Consider the following 22,029-nt stretch of genomic DNA (forward strand, 5'->3'; position numbering starts at 1 on the left):
GACGTTGACAAAAATACAGGGATTGAAGCATAAACTTGGGAGCTTTCTGCTTTAGATAACGGATTAAGTATTAGGTGAACTTTAAGACGAGAATGCTTGTCTCGAAGGGCTCTGATATATGAAGGGTTCACTCCATGTTTTGCTGCATAGAGTAGCATAGTGGCGTAAATGATAGAATTGAACACCTTACGAAAATCGATCCCAGCTAACACGAGAGTTTCACCTGATGCATCAGCATCGATCAATGCGTTCACGATAACCGACAAAGTGTAGGCATAACCGAGACGTTGCTGGAATCTAAATTGGTAAGATGGAACGTAGCATTTCGCGTTCAGATGGTCAATGAACAGAAACTCGGAAACCTTAAAGAAGGTGGTAGCCACCGTTATAGGCGGTAAGATGAGCACTGGATGGCAAATTTACCTTTTTTTGGAATTTGAATGGGATCTCCATTCGAGAAAGAAGAAGGTACAACTCCTTGGGTAACAATCATCTGCATCAAAAGAGTAATACGGTTTACCAGTAGGTTGCTTTCATATAGAATGTGAAAAAGCTCACTTTATCAATGCCAGACGATTTCTTACGTTTTAGGTGTTAGATTGCTCGCAGAACAGAATCAACCGAAACAAAAAAATTGTCGGTAGGACAACTAGACAGAAATTTATCAAGCTTGTCTTCATATTCGGACTGTAGGAGTGCATCTGGCGGGGAGAATCCAGTAGAGAAGTACGAATTTCACTAAGAATCAACCTTGAGCAGATTGGCCGACTCTATGAGAATCTCTTGACATATTTCTCCAGAAGGGAGGCTGGGACAGAGAAGCTTGTTGGGAAGCCTCTTCAACTATCTGGTTCATGCTGATGGATAGTTCTCTTGCGAACTTTTGCTTAGTAAAAAGACGAATGTCAAACCCAGCCAGAGCGAGGACGGTCACAATGGAGCCACAAATGGTGCCAAACTTTGGATTTTCTCCAAGCTTCAATTAGGCTCCAACTACTGAACCAATGTTTCGTGACACCCCGATATATTAAGAGGTATAGCAGCTCTTTATGTGCATTGCAGGGCATGTAAAATTTGTGCAAGATAGATATCTAGCAGCACCTACATTGTATTTCATTTGCATCAGCTTGCGGATTTCTCATGAGGAGCTAGAACGGAACATGAATTTTGTGTAGGACGGAATTAGTAACTATTGCGAAAAGCTCACATCGGATAATTTTCCAATCCCTTTAAAATTGGGCCTGAGGCTGATGTCGCTGTGGAGTGGGAGTAGACTGAGCAGAAGGACAAGAAATGGATGCAGATATAGGTGACACTTGAAGATTTGCAGAAAATCATGCAAGGTCAAGATTCGACACATGACTTGAATGGTGCGCGTGAGTGTGATCGAGATCGTTCGAGTAGATTCTAAGCCAATCTTCAACAATACCAGACAAAATAAAAGTAACGAGGCATTAGTTAAATTACAGTTAAAATCTTCTATAATAATGCAATACTTGTATAACCGGCGAATCTTTGAAAGGCAAGACCCTAGTTTCTCACACGCAGAAGTAAATAAAAATTCCGTTCGGTCATTGCGGTAATCTGTAGGGAGATAAACAGTTATAATAATATACTCTTCTAAACGGACAGCAAGAAAAAAATCACATGAAACAAAAATACCCGACCAGCAAGCAGCGTAAGACCACCTGAAGGGCGGCCACTGGAAGCGGATCGCTTAGCAGGCACCGAGTAGCTAGCTAATTTACTGTCAATTTTTAGAAGGCCTAACTATGACTCACCCAAAAATATTCCTGCAAGCATAAAACGTCACAGCTCGAATGCAAATCTTTTATTATAGTAAATTTGACTAAAACTACACCATTAATATTCACGAAAGTACAGTTTGCGCAGAAGTAGACAGATTGTTATTACATAGTCTACATAGAAAGACTATGTAAGATTCTACATAGAAGTAGACTCTTGTTATTGGGCACTTTGCACTGTAACAAGCATGGCTACCAACTTTACATTCTGTTGAACACGGAGAGGCGCTCTTAGAGGTGTGATCGCATGGTCCACAGTTAGAGCAGATGGCCCGATTGCAGCACTGATGGGCCAGATCCCCGGTTTTATAACACCAGAAACAACGCTTAAGGAGATATACAAATGCTTGTGCAGAAAGCTTTCGTGGCCTTCAAAGCTTTTAAGTAGACCTTGAACACTTGGGACTTTCCGCACTGTGAAACTTTCACGCAGTTTGGTACAAAAGATTTGACATGATTCTCATCGTATTCGGACAGTACGCCTTTCAGGACCGCTATAAACGGTGGGAATTTCAAACACCCCGAGATACCTGAGGCACTTTTCTTAGCATTCTCGGCAATTTTTTTCCCTGCACGCTTTGACTTAGCAACAAGTGTCCATTCCGAATCCGTTTTTCTAAGTTCAGTTATTTCACCCGAGGCCCCAGGGCAAATTTTATCGATAAAGTCCTTATAAGCACTAGTGAGGCCAGGTTTGCAAGGCAGTTCCTTAGTGCAACAGCAAATGTAGGAGCTGGAGTAGGGTTAGTTGTAACGTTGGTATCATTTTGAGCTGGCCAAACAGGGCCCGAACATCACATTCTCTTAAAAGCGTTGAACTTTTCGAGAGAATTCATTAGCATTTGAGACTAAAGTAGCCGTGACTGCCTCCCCGATTGCTGGGGTTTCAGAAGGCTAAAAGATCACAAAAGTGTGAATAGGCAGATTATCCTTTGCCACCTGATTTAACTGTTTACACATGTCAAATACATTATCTTTGTCCTTCGCTGTCTCACATATTGGCTCTGAAAACTCAGCTCTTTATACAAAAACTTTTTACCACTGATAATACTACCATGATGAAAAAACTCACAGTTTTTCTCATAATCAGATCAATTTTCGCACCACCAAGCATGGATCTGGTAACAAAGGTCAGCAACGGATTTAAAATAATCTTCCCATTTTGATTGGTCATTGCGCAGTCTAAATATCATAGCCAGGGATAGTCCAGTATTCCAATCAAAGCCAACTGCTTCCACTGGAAGCACAAAATCCAAAGTAAAAGCCAGGGACAGTCCAGTATTTCCTTATCGTTCAAATTTCAGCCAAAACAGTTCGTACGGTAGAGATATATGTGAGTGCTGTCTCTTATGCTTGCAAAAATATCGACACAAACAAGCTAGGCACGAAATTATTCATATAGAAAACGCACTTTTTTTTATCTAATAGGTCACCACTCCATTAGGCAGCAAGTCTTATGATTTTTAGGTTTTGGACATTTAATACTGATTTTATGGTTCAAAATAGGTACAAATTCCGTTTGATAATGTATTTTAACCTTGCAAAAATATCAAAACAAGTAAGCTACGCATAACATTATTAATATAGATGGCGCTCGATGCTCCAGCCTTTTATATGTAAACACTTGGCAAAGCTCAGGGTTTGCAGCCGTTCCCCAGGAACTGTGGGGGTCAAGCCTTCCTCAAAGACTTAACTACTATATTTTTCGACTATGGTGAAAAAATTGTTATCTCTAACTTTTGATTGGACGATTTTGAGGAAAACTTTGTAGTCGGAGAGGGCTAGCTGACCTCCAATGTTTTTAGTCATTTAAAAGAGCACTGTAATTTTCACCTCCGATCAAATGAACCCTCTGTCGGTCTTATACGACCACTGGCTTAACGCAATCACTGGAAGAAAAATTTGGTGTCTCCCTGGAATTAGTGCTAGGGCCTTTCTCATTTTTCATTTATGTAAATGATTTTTTTTTTCTGTTCTAAAAAAGCAGAATCTTATTAATCACTGTAGGTTTTGTCAACCTAAGCGTTCACTTACCCATAGTGACAACTATAGTTCGCCTTCTTCTGATGTCCCTGTTTGTTTTGCCGATAACATCACACTTGGTACTTCGAAAATTTGTGAATCTGAGCTTCGATTAAATATTGAATTTTGTTTGAGAGTGTAATTTTCTAGCTTGATATAATTACCTTACTCTAAATTTTCAGTTTTTTTTTTATGTTTTCGCGTGTTTCTTAGGTTTATCCCCAGTTATCAGACATTGTTCAGCCAAATGGGTAATTTATAGACCTAAAGAAACATATATTAGTTTTTTTGTCGTTCTTGTTGATGAAACCTGTCTTTCAAGCGTCAAATTGATTTGATTAAAATGAATATATGCAACTAGGTATTTTAAGGTAGCTTAAACATACTTTCCCTATATCAATTTCGAAAATCGTTTTTTCGCTGCTTGATTCAATCTTACGTTTCTTACTGTCCAATAGCATAGATGTCAACCTTTCTATCTCTGTTAAAACCCCTTTCTAAGGTTTGCAAAAAAGCTAGAAACCTCCTTCGGGAAAATAATCGTTCAGGAGTTCTATTAATTTCACTGCTTGATACAATCTCACGTTTCTTACTGTCTAATAGTATGGCTATCAACCTTTCCTTTTCTATTGATATCGCTTTCTAAGGTTAAGAAAAAAAGAAGCTACAAACCTCTTTCAGGACACTAATCGTTCAGGAGTTATCCCTTTACTTTATCTCGACTCACTGTATATTCTTTCGTGTGCATGTTTTACTTTTCCTCCACTTCATGGTGAACTCCAATAGCACCTAAGTGTTCCGTCATCTTTTACCTCTGATCAAGATAATTTTAATCTTCGCAACATAAAAAAAGCATATTCAAATTCATTTTGTTTCTTATGTATGGTCAGATTTTAATCCTTTAAAGACGAACCGTATTGCATGGAAGAAGTTTTCTGAATCAGCAAGAAGGTGTCACTCATTCAGTTTGTTAAAAAAAGTGTTAGAAGTCACCATGTAGTTGAGAGAAAGTGAACGATCCACACAAAAGAATATACAGTGATTCGAGATCGATTTAAGAGATAAACGATTACCTTCCTGAAGGAGTTTGGATAGTAAGAAAGATAAGATTGGATCAAGCAGTGAAAAACAATTTTCAGATATGATACAGGGAAAGTATGGAAGGTCTTTCCATAGAAAGATTTTTCGTGGAGGGAGGGAATTTTTCACAGAGAGGGATCCGGGTTTCCAAGTATTATTTAAAAAACTATCAGAAATAAAATAAAAAACAAAAAACGATTTTTTTCAACTAAAAGTAGGAGCTACATTAAAACTTACGACGAATAGAAATTACGAAATATATTAGAGGGTCGCACTCTCCTCAATACCTCACTCTTTACACTAAAGTTGTTTCAGAAATTTTAAAATAGCTTTTAATTCTAATTAAACGGCCTTTGTGATTCAGGAGTTATTCATATATAACTGAAAAAAAAATCTAGCTTTAGCATTAAGAGCGGGGTATTGAGGAGAGGGCAATATCAAACTCACCCTCTACAGCTCTATCACCGATGAACAAACTTATAGGCGGCTTCACCTTCTTTATGGCTTTTCTTGCTGAGCCTTTTCAAAAATATTTGATCATTGAAGTACTGCAATTTTTTTCCGAAATGAAGGCTCTTAATGAATTTTCTCAAACTCCTAACCTACCTAAATCGTTTTATTTAGGCCAGAATATACCAAGATGCCAATTTTCCCGAAAAAATGTAGAGACGGCTTTGAGAAAAAATACATACATACATACAGAATTATTGCTCACTTATTATATATATATATATATATATATATATATATATATATATATATATATATATATATATATATATATATGTATATATATATATATATATATATATATATATATATATATATATATATATATATATATATATATATATATATAAATATATATATATATACATACATATATATATATATATATATATATATATATATATATATATATATATACATACATACATATATATATATATATATATATATATATATATATATATATATATATATATATATATATATATATATATATATATATATATATATATCTATCTATATATATAAAAATAAGTTGTCTGTGTGTGGATCTGTGTGTGGATCAGGTGACGTCATGTTTGTCCGCATATGACGTCTGAATTATTTCACACTAATACAAAAGAAGAAAAAAACTAAAAAAGGTAAAAACTACAAAAAAAACTAAAAAGAAAAAAAACTAAAAAAGCTAAAAAACTAAAAAAAACTAAAAAAAGGTAAAAATCTAATAACTAAAAAAAACTGAAAAAAATAAAAAAAGGCAAAAACTACAAAAAAATAAAAACTAATAAAAAAACTAAAAAAGCTAAAAAACTAAAAAAACTAAAAAAAACTAAAAAAAGGTAAAAAACTAAAAAAAACTAAAAACTAAAAAAGAAAAAAACTAAAAAAAGGAAAAAACTGAAAAATAAAAGAGAAAAAGAAAACTAAAAAAATATGAATAAATATATATAAAAATAAGTTGTTTGTGGGTTATGTCTGTCTGTCTGTCTGTCGAGTGACGTCGTGTTTGTCCGCATATGACGTCTGAATTATTTCACACTAATACAAAAGAAGAAAAAAAACTAAAAAAGGTAAAAACTACAAAAAAAAACTAAAAAGAAAAAAAACTAAAAAAGCTAAAAAACTAAAAAAAACTAAAAAAAGGTAAAAAACTAAAAACTTAAAAAAAACTGAAAAAACTAAAAAAAGGCAAAAACTAAAAAAAACTAAAAACTAATAAAAAAACTAAAAAAGCTAAAAAACTAAAAAAACTAAAAAAACTAAAAAAAGGTAAAAAACAAAAAAAACTAAAAACTAAAAAAGAAAAAACTAAAAAAAAGGAAAAAACTGAAAAATAAGAGAAAAAGAAAACTAAAAAAATATTAATAAATATAAAAAATATAAATATAAATATAATATAAATTAGCAATCAACAAAGCACCGAGACACAAATGACGACCGGGACACAGGGAGTATAAATGACGACCAGGACATAAGTAAAAAAAAAACTAAAAAAACTAAAAAAATGGTAAAAACTACAAAAAAACTAAAAACTAATAAAAAAACTAAAAAATCTAAAAATCTAAATAAACTAAAAAAGAAAAAAAAGAAAAAAGGAAAAAAATAAAGGAGAAAAACAAAACTAAAAAACGAATGTATATACAGACCGGGACACCGGGATACAAATGACGACCGGGACACAGGGAATATAAATGACGACCGGGACACAGGGACACAACTACAATGGGGACGCCGGGGGGCACAGGGGGATATAAATGACGACCGGGACACCGGGACACAAGGAATATAAATGACACCCGGGACACTCAAAGAGAAATCACAGACTGGAACACCGGGACACAAATGACGACCGGGACACAGGGAATATAAATGACGACCGGGACACAGGGACATAACTACAAAGGGGACGCCGGGGTGCACAGGGGGATATATAAATGACGATGGCGACTCAGGGAATGGTCGATTAGCAATCACCATCAACAAAGCTCAAGGGCAATCATTAGAATCATGAGGTATAGATCTGAATACGGATTGTTTTCCCATGGACCATTATATGTTGCATGTTCAAGAGTCGGTAAACCTGACAATCTATTTATATGCACAGACAATGGGACAGCAAAGAATGTTGTATATTCGCAAGTTTTACGTAGTTAAAAACATATATATATATATATATATATATATATATATATATATATATATATATATATATATATATATATATATATATATATATATATATATATATATATATATATATATCTATCTATCTATATTCACAGGTGGGACATAGGGACACAACTACATATATATATATATATATATATATCTATCTATATTCACAGGTGGGACATAGGGACACAACTACAATGGCGCGTAACTAATATGGCACGTAACGACTTACGCGCGCGGGGGGGCTTGGGGGGGGCGCGAAGCGCCCCCACCAACTAGGTGTTGGGGTGGCGCGAAGCGCCACCCCAACAGCTAGTATATATATATATATATATATATATATATATATATATATATATATATATATATATATATATATATATATATATATATATATGTATGTATATATATATATATATATATATATACTAGCTGTTGGAGTGGCGTCACCCCCAACACCTAGTTCGTGTTGTATGTATGTTGGTATTGCATGTTTTATATATATATATATATATATATATAGATATATATATATATATATATATATATATATATATATATATATATATATATATATATATATATATATATATATATATATATATATATATATATATATATATATATATATATATATATGTTTTTAACTACGTAAAACTTGCGAATATACAACATTCTTCACTTTCCCATTGTTTGTGCATATAAATAGATTGTCAGGTTTACCAACTCTTGAACATACAACATATAATTGTTCATGGGAAAAACAATCCGTATTCAGATCTGTACATCATTATTCTAATGATTGCCCTTGAGCTTTGTTGATGGTGATTGCTAATCGAACATTCCCTGTGTCCCCGTCATCATTTATATATCCCCACTATGCCCCCCGGCGTCCCCGTTGTAGTTGTGTCCCTGTGTCCCGATCTTCAATTATATTCCCTGTGTCCCGGTCGTCATTTGTGTGCCGGTGTCCCAGTCTGTAATTTCTCTTTGAGTGTCCCGGTCGTCATTTATATTCCCTGTGTCCCGGTGTCCCGGTCTGTAATTTCTCTTTGAGTATCCCGGTCGTCATTTATATTCCCTGTGTCCCGGTGTCCCGGTCTGTAGTGTCATCTTATAATGACGTCATATGCAACGCCTTATATACTTATAATGACGTCATATGCAACAAACATGCATACATACAACTTATCTTCTTCTATCTATCTTCTATATATATAAAAATAAGTTGTCTGTCTGTGGATCAGGTGACGTCATGTTTCTGTGTCGACTGACGTCATGAAGTTAGTTGTCGTCATTTTTGCTATGACGGTGACGTCATTAGAGATATTTAAGACATATATGTTCACGTAGAAATCTATTAATGTTTAAGTTTAAAATGACTGATGAACTTACAATGGCAAAAGCCGATGAAGATGCTCAAAGAGTCTATGCCGAAAAACTTGCTGCTGATAGAGAAAGTCAGAAAAGAAAGCGTGCCGAGGAATCAAAAGAACAGCAAGGAAACAGGCTTGAGGCTAAAGAACGCAAAACCGCGCAGTTAGATGAAGATCCACCTGGACAGCGAGAGTCAAAACATATCAAAACTGAAAATGATAGCGATGATGATTGGGTTTGGGATTTTGACTTGGATAAGGTCATCAATGCCTACCAGATTTTAGTTAAAAAAAACAAAGGTTCGGCGATATGTATTTCATAGTGAAGCTGAAAAATAAAGAAGAAAAAGAAAACTGAAAAAAGAAAAAATGTAAAAAACTGAAAATTACTAAAAAGAAAAAACACTCAAAGAGAAATTACAGACCGGGACACAAATGACGACCGGGACAGAGGGAATATAAATAACGACCGGGACATTCAAAGAGAAATTACAGACTAGGATACCGGGACACAAATGACGACCGGGACACAGGGAATATAAATGACGACCAGGACACAGGTATTTAAGAATATCGTTCAAAGACAAATTTTTAATTGTAAGAAGACCGTTGAAAGAGAAATTTCTAATTGTAAAATGACTGAAGAACCTACAATGGCAACGGTACCACCATCGAAGTAGATAACCAGTGGATTTACGGCCAACCTACCATCTTCAAAGATACCACGATAGGAAGACTCTACACCGTTCACCCCAATCAACATGAATGCTTCTTTCTACGCCTGCTTTTAGTGAATGTACCCGGTCCGACATCCTTTGAGTATTTGAGAACTGTAAACGGTACTATACATGACACTTACCGTAGTGCATGCCAAGCTCTGAATTTATTGGAGAATGACCAACACTGGGATAACTGCATCAATGACGCGTGCGAAACGTCAACCCGAAGTCAAATTCGTGCACTTGCTCTCCATCAGCTCCTACAAAGTTATGGGAAAAATATAAGTCAAAAAATGTCCGAAGATATACTCCATCGAAAACAGTTAGAGACGTCAGATATGACTTTTGATTTTACATCAGAAATTTATAACTACACTTTAGTTATTATAGAAGATTTGTGCGTACGTATGGCAAACAAACCTCTTCAGGATTTGGGAATGCCTTCACCTAACCGTATCGCTGCTGTTTGGACATGTGTAGAATTGGATCGTGAACAAAGTTACAGTACGAGTGATCTATTGTCGTATGTGTAAAATAACATTTCCAAGTTAACGTCGGAACAAAAAGACATTTATGATACGATAGACTCAATTTCAGGACGTATACAACTACCTGCTGATTTCTGTAATTTAGTGACGTCCAAAAATGAATTGATTGAAAAAGTATTTCCGAATATTCTAAAAAATTATAAAAATAATAAATGGCTAAGTGAAAGAGCGATTCTCGCACCCAAAAATATAGACGTCCACGAAATCAATAATATTGTTTTGACCAAGATTCGAGACCAGGCAGTCCTTTGCAAGTCAGTCGACACAGTTTTGGAACCAAACGAAGCGGTTAATTATCCATCTGAATTTTTAAATTCCATAGATCTTTCAGGGTTTCCACCACACGTGCTACAACTAAAAATAGGCGTACCAATAATACTTTTAAGAAATATCAACCCACCAAAGCTTTGCAATGGCACGCGACTTGCCGTAAAAAAAAACAAAACAATGGAAAACCTAATAGAGGCCACAATCTTGACAGGGCCTTTTGAGGGTGAGGCTGTTCTTATTCCTCGCATTCCCATGATTCCAACGGATCTGCCTTTTCAATTTAAAAGATTGCAGTTCCCAATTCGATTAGCATTTGCAATCACCATTAACAAAGCTCAAGGTCAATCATTAGAAAAATGTGGTATAGATCTTAATACTGATTGTTTTTCCCATGGACAAACGTTGCATGTTCGAGGGTCGGTAAACCTGACAATCTATTTATATGCAGCGACAATTGGACAGCGAAGAATGTTGTATATTCGCAAGTTTTACGCAGTTAATTTGTATTGTATCTATCTATCTATCTATCTATATAAAAACGAGTTGTGTGTATGTATGTTTGTTTGTTTGTAAAAAGAGCGTTTGCATATGACGTCATTATTAGTGCATACGGTTTTGTATATGCACAGACAATGGGAAAGCCAAGAATGTTGTATATTCGCAATTTTTACGCAGTTTAACTCCTGCAGACAAAATGAATGCTTGCCTGAAAAATTCTAATTTATGGGCACACGTAAAAATATTAAAATTAACTACAAATATGCGTGTCCGATTGCAAAACGATGACTCTGGTCAAACATTTTCAGATCAATTGCTGGCAATTGGAAACGGAAAGCTCCCAGTAGTGGGAAAGCCAAAAATGTTGTATATTCGCAATTTTTACGTAGTTTGAAACACATATATAAATATATCTATATTCACAGGTGGGACACAGGGACACAACTACAATGGCGCGTAACTAATATGACGCGTAACGACTTACGCGCGCGGGGGGGCTTGGGGGGGCACGAAGCGCCCCACCAACTAGGTGTTGGGGTGGCGCGAAGCGCCAACCCAACAGCTAGTTTTTATATATATAGATATAGTTTCGTTTTTAGTTTTTTCTTTTTTAGTTTTTATTTTTTTTTTTAGTTTTGCAGCTTTTTTAGTTTTTTAGCTTTTTTCCTTTTTAGTTTTTTACCTTTTTTATTTTTTTCCTTTTTTTTAAATTTTTTTATTTTTTGTTTTTTTTTAGCTTTTTTCGCGCCACATTAGCTACGCGCCATTGTAGTTATGTCCCTGTGTCCCAGCTGTGATATATATATATATATATATATATATATATATATATATATATATATATATATATATATATATATATATATATATATATATATATATATATATATATATATATATATATATATATATATATATATATATATATATATATTCACAGGTGGGACACAGGGACATATATATATATATATATACTAGCTGTTGGGGTGGCGCTTCGCGCCACCCCAACACCTAGTGGGTGGGGCGCTTCGCGGCCCCCCCCAGCCCCCACCGCGCGCGTAAGTCGTTACGCGCCATATTAGTAACGCGCCATTGTAGTTGGGTCCCTGTGTCCCACCTGTGAATATAGATAGATTTATATATGTGTTTCAAACTACGTAAAAATTGCGAATATTCAACATTCTTGGCTTTCCCATTGTCTGTCCATATACAAAGCCGTATGTACTAATAATGACGTCATATGCAAACGCTCTTTTTACAAACAAACAAACATGCATACACACAACTCGTTTTTATATAGATAGATAGATAGATAGATACAATACAAATTAACTACGTAAAACTTGTGAATATACAACAGTCTTCGCTGTCCCATTGTCTGTGTTGCAATCTTTTAAATTGAAAAAGCAGATCCGTTGGAATCATGGGAATGCGAGGAATAAGAACAGCCTCACCCTCATAAGGCCCTGTCAAGATTGTGGCCTCTATTAGGTTTTCCATTGTTTTTTTTTACGGCAAGTCGCGTGCCATTGCAAAGCTTTGGTGGGTTGATATTTCTTAAAAGTATTATTGGTACGCCTATTTTTAGTTGTAGCACGTGTGGTGGAAACCCTGAAGGATCTATGGAATTTAAAAATTCAGATGGATAATTAACCGCTTCATTTGGTTCCGAAATACAAATTAACTGCGTAAAACTTGCGAATATACAACATTCTTCGCTGTCCAATTCTCGCTGCATATAAATAGATTGTCAGGTTTACCGACCCTCGAACATGCAACGTACAATTGTCCATGGGAAAAACAATCAGTATTAAGATCAATACCACATTTTTTTAATGATTGACCTTGAGCTTTGTTAATGGTGATTGCAAATGCTAATCGAATTGGGAATTGCAATCTTTTAAATTGAAAAGGCAGATCCGTTGGAATCATGGGAATGCGAGGAATAAGAACAGCCTCACCCTTAAAAGGCCCTGTCAGGATTGTGGCCTCTATTAGGTTTTCCATTGTTTTTTTTACGGCAAGTCGAGTGCCATTGCAAAGCTTTGGTGGGTTTATATTTCTTAAAAGTATTATTGGTATGCCTATTTTTAGTTGTAGCACGTGTGGTGGAAACCCTGAAAGATCTATGGAATTTAAAAATTCAGATGGATAATTAACCGCTTCATTTGGTTCCAAAACTGTGTCGACTGACTTGTAAAGGACTGCCTGGTCTTGAATCTTGGTCAAAACAATATTGTTGATTTCGTGGACGTCTATATTTTTGGGTGCGAGAATCGCTCTTTCACTTAGCCATTTATTATTTTTATAATTTTTTAGAATATTCGGAAATACTTTTTCAATCAATTCATTTTTGGACGTCACTAAATTACAGAAATCAGCAGGTAGTTGTATACGTCCTGAAATTGAGTCTACTGGGAGCTTTCCGTTTCCCATTGCCAGCAATTGATCTGAAAATGTTTGACCAGAGTTATCGTTTTGCAATCGGACACGCATATTTGTAGTTAATTTTAATGTTTTTACGTGTGCCCATAGACTCTTTGAGCATCTTCATCAGTCATTGTAAACTTAAACATTAATAGATTTCTACGCGAACATATGTCTTATATAACTTGAATGACGTCACCTTCAAAGCAAAAATGACGGCAACTAATTTCATGACGTCAGCCGAAACATGACGTCACCTGATCCACAGATCCACAGACAGACAGACAACTTATTTTTATATATATAGATATATATATATATATATATATATATATATATATATATATATATATATATATATATATATATATATATATATATATATATATATATATATATATATATATATATATATATATATATATATATATATATATATATATATGTTTTTAACTACGTAAAAGTTGCGAATATACAACATTCTTCGCTGTCCCATTGTCTGTGCATATAAATAGATTGTCAGGCTTACCGACTCTTGAACATGCAACATATAATTGTCCATGGGAAAAACAATCTGTATTCAGATCTATACCTCATTATTCTAATGACTGCTCTTGAGCTTTGTTGATGGTGATTGCTAATCGAACATTTCCTGTGTCCCAGTCGTCATTTATATATCCCTTCTGTGCCCTCCGGTGTCCCCGTTGTAGTTTTGTCCCTGTGTCCCGGCCGTCATTGATATTCCCTGTGTCCCGGTCGTTATTTGTTTCCCGGTGTCCCAGTCTGTCATTTCTCTTTGAGTGTCCCGGTCGTCATTTATATTCCCTGTGTCTCGGTGTCCCGGTCGTCATTTGTGTCCCGGTGTCCTGGTCTGTAATTTCGTCAGTCGACAAACAACGTCATGACGGCATAATTCTCAATCCTTATAATGACTTCAGCCGACAAACATGACGTCAGTTGACAAACATGACGTCAGTACACAAACAACTTATTTATATATATATATATATATATATATATATATATATATATATATATATATATATATATATATATATATATATATATATATATATATATATATATATATATATATATATATATATATATATATATATATGATTGAGTGAGTCGTTCGTCTTCCCCCTTCTTTACAGGTCAATGAACCTTTGAGGGAATAGTAAAATGTAATATTCTATGTGTATTTAATGATGAATAAATCTTATCTTTTAGTGACGCTCTACTATGCTTTAAATATAAAATCCGGTGTGCACTCTTTCAGTATGGGGTCTAAAATAAGATTTTCAATGCAACACGGCAAGATCATGGTCCATACTTGCTATTTGTATTAAACTGGTTGTAGCAGTTCAAGGGCACGATATAACACAAAGATCATAACGCCAAAATTATGTTTAAAATGTTTTTATATAGGTTTAGGATAATTTTTTCCTTAGTTTACTTAAGGGCAAAGAAAGTTCAGCTGATTTGATTTTTATTTTTGCTCATTATTAGCTTCTTTGTGCAATTGCTGTTGTAGTATCAAGGCCTTCGGCAGAAGAGAGCAAAGATGAAGAAAAGCTAATGCTGCTTATTTTTGCCGACGATTCAAACGTCGAGCCTCCAACGCTTCGAAATAGTGGCAAAACTCCTTATCAAAATATGCCGTACCGTGGTCATCCAGTTATGCCGTTTGTGATGAACGGACTACGTTTCCCGTATTCACCCCTTCATGGCTTTCAATTTTATAGAAGCCCCTTACCTTATGGTAAGTGAATCTTTAATACACTCTCTAGCAGAATGCTACAGTGATAGTGGTAATGGTATAATTGCCATCGATAATTGCCATGGACATTTTTGTTTTGTTATAGGTGAAATATCTCGCCACGAAGAACAATTTAAACTTTCAAATACAAGGAAGCAATTGTTAAGTAAAAGTTACATTAATCGAAAAAAGGCAGAGATGAATTTTGCCTAGTTGCTTAATCTGATTAATACGTATATTAATTAAAGAATTAATAATAAACAAGGAATATCCTACTATTACTACTACTTCTTCTGTTACTCCTACCACTACTAATACTATTATCATAATCTCATGGGATACTATTACTACCACTACTCCTACTACTACTATTATCACTATTACTCCTACTACTGCTACTTGTTTGGCAAAAGGGAGTCGATGCAATATACCAAGAATAGCCAAGGTTACTAAGTCTGAACTTTCTGAGATGTTAAACTAAATAAAGAGAAACTATACAACTCCGAGGCTATCAATAGGGCATATATTGAACATCTCAGGAACACCTATAGGTATTAGACTGTAAGTTACTGGGCATATTGAGATTGATGTGACCAAAACCCGGGTGGTCAGTAGAAGGTAATCTTCAAAAACTTTAGAAAGGCCGAGGCTGTAAACTTGTAATTTCTGGGGCCATTGATATTCGACTACTGTGGCTGCAACTGCAGCTAGTTGTGGTTTCGACTATATCCAGTTTTGACTGCCGCAACTTGTGTCTGTAACTGTGACTGCTGGCTACTGCGACAACTTTTAGTTGCGAATATTATCAAAAAAGGATGAGAGATTTTCGAACCTGTTCATATCAAACCAAATAAATGCTGGTTGTCTAAGGGACGTATCAGTAGTATCTAAGGAACAGCTGAGGTCGTTAAGTGGAAATTTTCCGGGAGATATCAAGAGAGATGCAGCCCTCCTGCATGGATCTGTAATAAATCAAACAAAATAAGGGAGAGAGCATAGTTTTCTCAGATTTTTCTTGATTTGTTGCTATTTGTATGGTAACGATTGTCATATTTGATATTATTTAGATATGAGTTATTTTTTCGTTCGTGTTTCTGGTTTTCTCCCAGAACCACTTCATGCGGAAGGGATGGTCATAGAGACAAAGATGGGAGCTCATTCGATTGAAAACTAAAAGTTCTAGTGTCCTTTCGAGGGCAGCTAAAAAGGGTTGGGAAGGGGGCTGGTAACCCTTCAATCACTTTTGACTCTTGGAAAGGGCACTGGAGCTTTAACTTTCAATTTACCTCCTTTCAAATTTTTTAAGACCGTCTCTTCAGTATGAAGTGGCTCTGGGAGAAAAAGCAATTAACGAAGCATAAATAACACATTGAAGCCTTATGTCTCTTTTCCATTGTGATATTCATTGCAATGGAAATTTCGTTACCATGGATAACTACCAATAGAATCCTTCTTTTATTAGTCAAACCACCAATATTTCCTGCGAAGGATATTCATAATTTAATATTCCTTGTGAAGGATATAACGATGTTGCCCAATGTTCAGACAAATGTTCATACACTGACAAAAAAAAATACGCGCATGTAACCACACACACATACAGACTCGAGACTCTCAAAATAGAAAAATGATAAGAAAAACTAAAAAACTTCATAAAAGTTTTGGTGTAAACTTAACACTGTGAAAAATGTTCTTACCACATCTTACTCAGTGTTTGACGAGAACATCTCTCAATATTGCTAAACACTGCGTCCAAAGTCACCTTAAATTCTGTTTTATATGGCAACGGTGTGTGATGTGGCCTCAAAGTATTTTTTTCTTTAATATACAAGCATAAAAGTTATTTCTAAATTTACAAGGTAAATAAGCAGCTTTGAGTTGAATTGTTTTTTCGACGAAAAAAAAGTAACAGTAAAACTATGCTTGAGAAGCAATACTTGCAACAGCAATCATTTTAGCAATAAATTCATTTGAATTAATTCATATGTTTTCTATATTGCTGTTAAACAGTATTCTAGACTGTTAAATGATATTCATAAAATAAGCAAAAATATGTGTCATGGGGGTAGAAGTAGCATGCTGAAATAAAATTACCAGCCAGGCTCAAAACTACCTTAGTTCTGAAAATGTTTCTTTACTCCGTACTTTATTAAATGTGTTTGATATTTTATTTCCTTGGCAGCATATCATCCTTTATCATAAGCCCCTGGTGAATTGAGGCAAAATTGATTCATCAGTCAAGCTCTCTCTAATTACCCTTTAATGAGTTGTATAAGCTTATCCGTTTAATGTTAGTTCTATTTAACACCATGAAAAGTTTTCTGGAAGGAAAAAACAAACTATAAACTGTATCCTACAAATTATCACATAATTTCGATTTGATATGAGGAATACCACTCATTGGAATACAAGGGAGGGGGGTTCTAAGCAGAAAGCATCTTTTAGTGGATATTGTACACTAAAGAAAAAGTATTTCACAAATAGTTTTCAGAGGAAATAATGAATGGGAGAAACATACATCTACTAGTTTAGGTCCGAGGTATAACAAAGAAAAAGTTGATAAACCTTTCTTTGTAAACAAAGCACGTTGAAAACAAAACGGGTCTGATATGCTTTATTTCGGGATATTTGGATGTACCTTTGCTATTAGATATTTACATGAAAGTCAATGGCTTGCAGTGGCATGTAAATTATTACTAAAAAATGGCATGCAGTGGCATGTAATTATTACTAAAAGAGTGTTATTTTAGTTCGAGATCCCTCTTATATGACTTCTGGACAGCACATGCAACCTCATAATGAATATGTCAGAGGGAGCGCAACTGAAGAAAAGAAACAAGATCAAATGCAACTGAATACACAAAATCAGTCACAGGGTTCCAAAAGATGTGAAAACTGCGACGAAATGGGAATTCATGAGGATAACCAAGATAAAAACCTCTTAACACAAGAATTTACCAAGGAGAGAAATGAAAGTGAGAACAATATGCTTGAAGACGATTGGAAACACATACAAGAAGGAGAAAAAGAGGTTGATACCAATGTAGAACCTATTACGGGTGGTAAGCAACTTTTTTCTTAACTATTACACATAGTATTTTTAGTTGGCTGCAATGGTTAAGAGGTTTAAACAAACTTAAGTCCTGAGCATTCAAGTTAACGCAGTCAGACTGGTTTTTCCTTTGGATATTTACTAGTCTGTTTCAGTTGATCGACTATCATACTGTCTATTCGAATTATTTTCACTGAATATTATATTCTAGTGGAAGATAAAAAAAATATTTAGAAAAAGCTAAAAAACCTTAAAAATAAACGAAGGTATAGGTTAAGAATTGGACTTCATCAGAAGGTGACATGATAGAGCAAGAAGAAACATATTTTTTTATCTCTAATTTTATGCTTATTTTTATAGTTTGGTTTGTGTTTCTGACAATTCATCAATGGTCTAATGTCTCAATATCTAAAAATAGTCTAAATAGTATAATGGTCTGACGTGGTCTCACATAGACTTAGGTAATGTAGAAAAAAGTAACATAGTAATTGATGATAGCTGATTCAAAAACAGATAAGAACGGATTAAACAATTAATGATTTGGACTGATTAAACGTCAGTAAAAACAATTTTCTAATGCTACTTGGCAATTCCTCCAGGGATATTCCGTGATGGCACTCAAGATTTTCTACTCCCCACCTTACCTGCTTTTGTACTGATGAATATATGACCGATATCTTTTATTTCCCAAAAGGGAACAGTTCCCGCAATAAGAAGAGAGATACTTCCCCAAGGCACTCCTTTTCCAATGATTCCAAAAAAATAATAGAAATTAATATTTATTTCTCTCAGGCTCATTTCTATATATACTTGAAGGCTTAGGGAGAGTTAGACAACATAGACACATAACCATGTACACTTTTAGACACATAAGTACATACACATACACATACACAATGAACAAACGGTCCTTTTCCGTAATAGTTAATTTATAGTTAATAGTGGTGTGAATCAACTGAGTTAAATGAAGTTTCAAATTAAATGTCTAAATTAACCACTTATCTTGAAATATTCGTCTTCAATGAAGCTATTTTGGCCCTGTCGATATGTAGCAGTCTGTTGTCTGTCTTTTGGGCCCCCTTTCGACCAACCCATTTATTCTTGAAACAGATTCTCTTTGGCGTTACGTCTGTAATTTTCAAGCTAATCAAGAAGAAAAGGAAACCGTTTCTGGGAAAACAATACACTATACCTTTCAGTAAAAAAGTGTAGTACCCTTGGCCCACGCAGCAACTCTTGAAAGTTGCTAACAAATTAAATAAAATTATTTCATCCATTTTAGAGATCAATTACCAAGGGGGGGGGGCGCATGTTCTTTAAAACAGTATCGTAGATTAGGGTCAAGTTTGCTGGGAAACTTATGGGTTTCAGTTCTATCTCTGACAGAAAATAATTTTTTAGGGGATTAAATTTTTTCTGTTTTTCTGAGGGGAGCCCATGTTTTCACACTATAATTTTTCCGGTATCTTAGCGACTGCTTAATTTTTATCTGTTTAGAAGAAAAATCCTTCTTTTTAGGGATCTATTTTCAAAGCAACTTGTTTTTTGTGGATTGGGATCCCCGCTACCCAAGAGCTTTCAGGTCTAATTTTCATGTCGATAAAAATAAAACAAAAAAATTACATGAAGGCTCCCTTTTTCAGGAGCATACCAGTGTAATTTTTATGCTGGATGGAAAAAAAAAACTTTGTTTGCCCTTTTTTGGGTAAGACTAGAATTCTTTTTCCTCTTTCCTTGTGTACATTAGGATCGGCTAGGCGCACTTATGAATAAGGGTTTTGGCCTATCAGACAATAAAACAAAACCATTTAGGCTATTTGGGTGTCCTTTCTATGGGTACCAGACTTATAAATTATTCGTCTCTTCCACAAGGTTTCCCTCGGCCCAGGAATTTACGGCTATAGGTTTGCAATAGATCTGCAGTAAAAGTTATTAGTCCATTTTCAGATACCCTACCAACATTTTTTCTTCAGCTGGTTTGGATCCTTTAGCCTGAGTTATAATTCATGAAAGTTTCAAGAAAATTGAAAAAAATTCTTCATTATTTTCAAGCCCTATATTTGGATTTGGGAGGTCCGTGCAGCAACTAGACACATTTTTGGCCCTTTTTGAGTCCCCTTTTTTGTGTGGGGGGACCGAATTTGCTTAACAATTTTTCTCTGGGTCTCTGCGGTGCAAGGAATTATGACTGTACGTTTCAAGCTGATCAAAAAAGAATTCACCTTTTTGGGCCCCTCTTCCTTCAAATTATAAGGATCTCTATATTTTAAGACTCCTTGTCCAAGGGACTAACGACTTTGAGTTTAATGACCCTCTAAAAAGTCTATTAATTCTTTCTTGACCCTATGCTGGGCCATTTTATTTATTTTTCAGCATTTGGACTAAGGAAGTAAGTTATGAGCCAAACTGATGCAAATGTTGTATAGCCCCTTTTAGGCCTCGATTTGGGGGGACTTTTGTCTTCAAACCAGTTTTATTTTAACATTAGATTCCTCTTAGTCCATGGGTAGGTTGTATTTATTCCTTGATTAGGAATAAGTAAGTTTTTGCTGTCTTTTTCGGCTGCCCTAATGCAGCTTCCTGGCAAGACAATCGGCAATTTACTTGGTTTACAGCCCTTGTCCCAGGGACCTAAGGGTATCGTCGTCCCTGGAGCATTTTCTATTACTTCTTTACAATTTCAGCTAAGTGGTTATTCCAGAATTACGCTCAGATATTTTGAGGCATTGATTGGGAGAGGTTTATTGAAAAAAGGGTACCAAGAGGGGAATAGTTGCCCTCTAGACACTTTCAAGCCTTTAGAAGAACCTTTAGTAGCAGTAATAATAATTGACTTTCAAAAACCAGAAACAAAATCAATTGGTGGCACACCAAAAGTGTCGCTTGAGAGGGTGTGCAGCTAAAAAAAAACTAAAAAAACTAAATGAACAACAACAAACGTTAGAGCGTTGCATCTGATTGTTGAAAGGTTAAATGCACAGATAATCCAGTTAAAAATAAAATACAATAAATTTTGACTGAAAAACTAAAAAAAAATACTTTTATTTTACCCAAAAACCCTTTTTTTATGTCTTTTTTTTTAACTATTCATGTAAATACATTCTACTTTTCACAGGTAACGTAAAAGTGCTATTCTAATAAAGAGCGTTATGGCTTCAATGGTATAAGATTAGAAGCGCTAAAGTAACGCCAATGAAACAGTTCGTGGCGACGAACTGTAAGTAAGGAGCGATGTGGCTCAATAATAACTGAAACTCTAAGAAACAGAGTCTTGATAACAATAGATGCACAAAAAGAATCGAATTTCGATTCTTATTCAAAAAATTTAGAATTTATCAAATATAATAGTGCCCATTAAAAGTTATGAGCCTAAAAAAATTGCCCAATTTTTCAAAAAGGGGGAAAAGCCCCCAAAACTTCATGTGATCTTAATGAAAATCACAACATCCGATTCAGTAAACCAAAGAACTATGAGGTTTACTATATATAGAGAGAACTATATATAGAGGTTCCAAGCTCCAATGTACAAAAATGTGGAATTTTGCATTTTCGCCAGAAGAAAGATCACGGATGCTCGTTTCTTTTTGCTTGTTTGTTTGTTTTCTTTTCCGAAGGGTAATCCTATTGCACCAGTCATCGGGGAAGATCGGGATACGGCTAATTTGATCAGACATCAAAAGTTCTTGTGGCATATAAAGTGACCAAAAAATTATTGGACGGCAACTAGCCCCCCTCCCACGCTAATTTATTCCCCATGGTCGCCCAATCAAAATTTTGAGATAGTCATT

At 35.0% G+C, this 22,029-nt stretch overlaps 1 protein-coding gene across 1 annotated transcript in view; it reads left to right on the forward strand.

Annotated features, from left to right (window-relative positions):
• Positions 1-22,029, forward strand: part of LOC136033228 (uncharacterized) — a 34,341-nt gene that overhangs the window by 8,071 nt on the left and 4,241 nt on the right. The window contains exons 2-3 of the mRNA XM_065713945.1: positions 14,940-15,192; positions 17,940-18,251. Of these exons, the coding sequence (XP_065570017.1) occupies positions 14,940-15,192; positions 17,940-18,251 (565 nt within the window). The remainder of the gene's footprint in view (positions 1-14,939; positions 15,193-17,939; positions 18,252-22,029) is intronic.

This window comes from Artemia franciscana, chromosome 1 (genome assembly GCF_032884065.1).
Source record: "Artemia franciscana chromosome 1, ASM3288406v1, whole genome shotgun sequence".
NCBI lineage: Eukaryota > Metazoa > Arthropoda > Branchiopoda > Anostraca > Artemiidae > Artemia > Artemia franciscana.